Source organism: Meles meles, chromosome 8 (genome assembly GCF_922984935.1).
Source record: "Meles meles chromosome 8, mMelMel3.1 paternal haplotype, whole genome shotgun sequence".
NCBI lineage: Eukaryota > Metazoa > Chordata > Mammalia > Carnivora > Mustelidae > Meles > Meles meles.
In genome coordinates, this window is record NC_060073.1 from 14,767,419 (window position 1) to 14,769,889 (window position 2,471).

Sequence of the window (2,471 nt, forward strand, 5' to 3'; positions counted from 1 at the left end):
CTTCCTGGCCTCCTTACTCCATCTTAAATGGGTTTCCCTTTATTCCATCCAGAGAAGCAAATGGATGACACAGTTTCTGCATGTGTAAAAACTCCACTGACAATGAGTTGACTCTGATCTTTACTTAAAAATGTCCATTATGAATAGAAAGACACTAATAAATGAAAACAAAACAATGTAATCATAGTGTTGTAATCATAGAGATGAAGACAATTACATCAGTCTTAATTTCCTTCAGCTTGATGTTTAGCGTGAAAAGCATAATTTACTGGCAAACCAGTTTTTACCAAATACTCTTTTCATTGCGTCTTTCACGTCTTTGTTCCTCAGACTATAGATGATGGGATTCAGCATGGGAATCACAATTGTGTAAAATACTGATACTATCATATCATGATCCAAGGCATAGCTGGAATTAGGTCTCACATACATGAAGAGAACGGTACCATGAAAAATGGACACTCCAGTTAGGTGAGAGCCACATGTAGAGAAGACTTTCCGCCTCCCTTCAGCAGAATGCATCCTCAGAATCGCCAACAGAATGAAACCATAAGAGACCAGGACTATCACGATCGTGGATATCTCAATAGATCCGGCAAAGTAGAAGACCAGAAGCTGGTTTATGTGGGTGTCAGAACAAGCAATGGCAAGGAGAGGAGGGATGTCACAAAAGACATGCTTAATTTCATTGGATGCACAGAAGGATAGAGTAAATGTAGCCACCGTGTGTAAAGTGCCATGCAGGATACCAGCAACATAGCAGGAAATTATGAGTGGCACGTAGACTCTGGCTGACATTCTAACAGAATACAGGAGAGGGTTGTAGATTGCCTCGTAGCGATCATACGCCATTGCAGCTAAAATAAAGCATTCCGCGGTCCCGAAAGTAATAAAGAGAAACATCTCTGCTGCACATCCAAGGAATGAAATGGTTTTGTCCTCCGATAAGAAATTGACTAACATTTTGGGGGTAACAGCTGAGGAATAGCAGGCATCCAGGAATGATAACGCACTCAGAAAATAGTACATGGGGTTGTGGAGCCGCGAATCCCCAATGACCAGTATCACCAGTCCCAAATTTCCTACCAGAGTGAAAACATAGATTGCTAGAAATAGTAAAAATAGGAAAACTTGCAGCTTAAAATCATCTGTGAAGCCCATCAAAATAAACGTGGTGACTTGAGTCACATTTTCCCTCTGAATCCTGTAAAAATGTAAATCTGACGGCACCGCTGACATTTTGATTTTTATTTATAGGTTTTGAAGACAATTTTTTGAATATATAATCTACTCAGTCATATCCTCATATCCGTCTCTTACAAGGATGTATGGCTACCTTTGGTCCTGAAGGGATAGGCAGGGATGAAAAAGTGTGGTCCAAGTGGATGCATTGCCCTGAACAAACAGATTAAATACATTATTTGATTTCACTGTTGGCTAAATTTGCTATGTGAAAAACAGTGGCACCTTACGTGATTTAACCTCCAGTTTTTTTTGTTTTGTTTTGTTTTGTTTTTTTGGTTTTTTTTGTTTGTTTGTTTGTTTGTTAAATTTAATACCTCTTGTTTTCATATTACATCATCTTCACATTGAGAAAGACACTTAAATATAGGAGTTTTTGAATACAAAAATATGTACTAGAAAATAGACATCTTGAGTACTAACCCTAGATATTCCATGGTGCATGGAGTGCCTTTCCTTAATGTCCGTAATTGGTGAAATGGGAGCAAAGACACTTACATCACAAGATTGGATTGGGTTTACATGAAAAATCAATGTGAAAATTATTTAATTTCTAAATTTTTCAGATTGCTAAGAAAATAGACTTCTTTTTCAACTTGTCATATGGGTCAGCCTTTTCCAACCAAACTGTTTCATGTCCTGTTTTCTGGCTATTGTGTCATTTCATTAGCATTTCTTGAGAACAGTGACTGGGAGAACCAAAGACCTTATGAAACTAGAAGTACCTTGTTTGCAAACAAAAACAGAGCAATGTTTTTTTTTTGCTTGTTTTCCAGTCTTGTTTCCTAAAACACACAACAGTAAGTTGCCCTTGCTTGCCCTGTTTATTATCGTCACTGCTTTTACTGTTAGAGTTTTTCAAATTTTAACTTAGTGTTAATTCAAGATTTTTCTCTTGAAAATTAATTAAATTTCAAGATCACATATTAAGATCACAAAATAATTTAATTCAAGATCACATATAGTGATCATCCCTGAAAAGTCCTTGGGTGTATTTTCAGATACATTTCTATGAAAGATAATTCATGGTCACTCCTCTTCGAGGTTGCAGTTGCTTATAGACTTCCTATACTTACTATAAAATAAATTTCGACTGGTAATAGATAATAAAACTGCTTATAGAAGTGATCACTAAAACAATAAAATCTTTACATAAGCCACAGCATAGTCGGATAATTATTGCTCTTTCTGGGCTGTCAGATTGTCTCTTACTCAGTGGAGCATGAAGA

The 2,471-nt window shown here is 36.7% G+C and overlaps 1 protein-coding gene across 1 annotated transcript; it reads right to left on the reverse strand.

The window, feature by feature from the left end:
* Window positions 1–246: 246 nt before the first annotated feature.
* Window positions 247–1,239, reverse strand: LOC123948600 (olfactory receptor 5T1-like). The gene has a single exon (XM_046015804.1). It carries the CDS (start codon window positions 1,237–1,239, stop codon window positions 247–249), a length of 993 nt encoding a protein of 330 aa, XP_045871760.1.
* Between the last annotated feature and the right edge of the window lie 1,232 nt (window positions 1,240–2,471).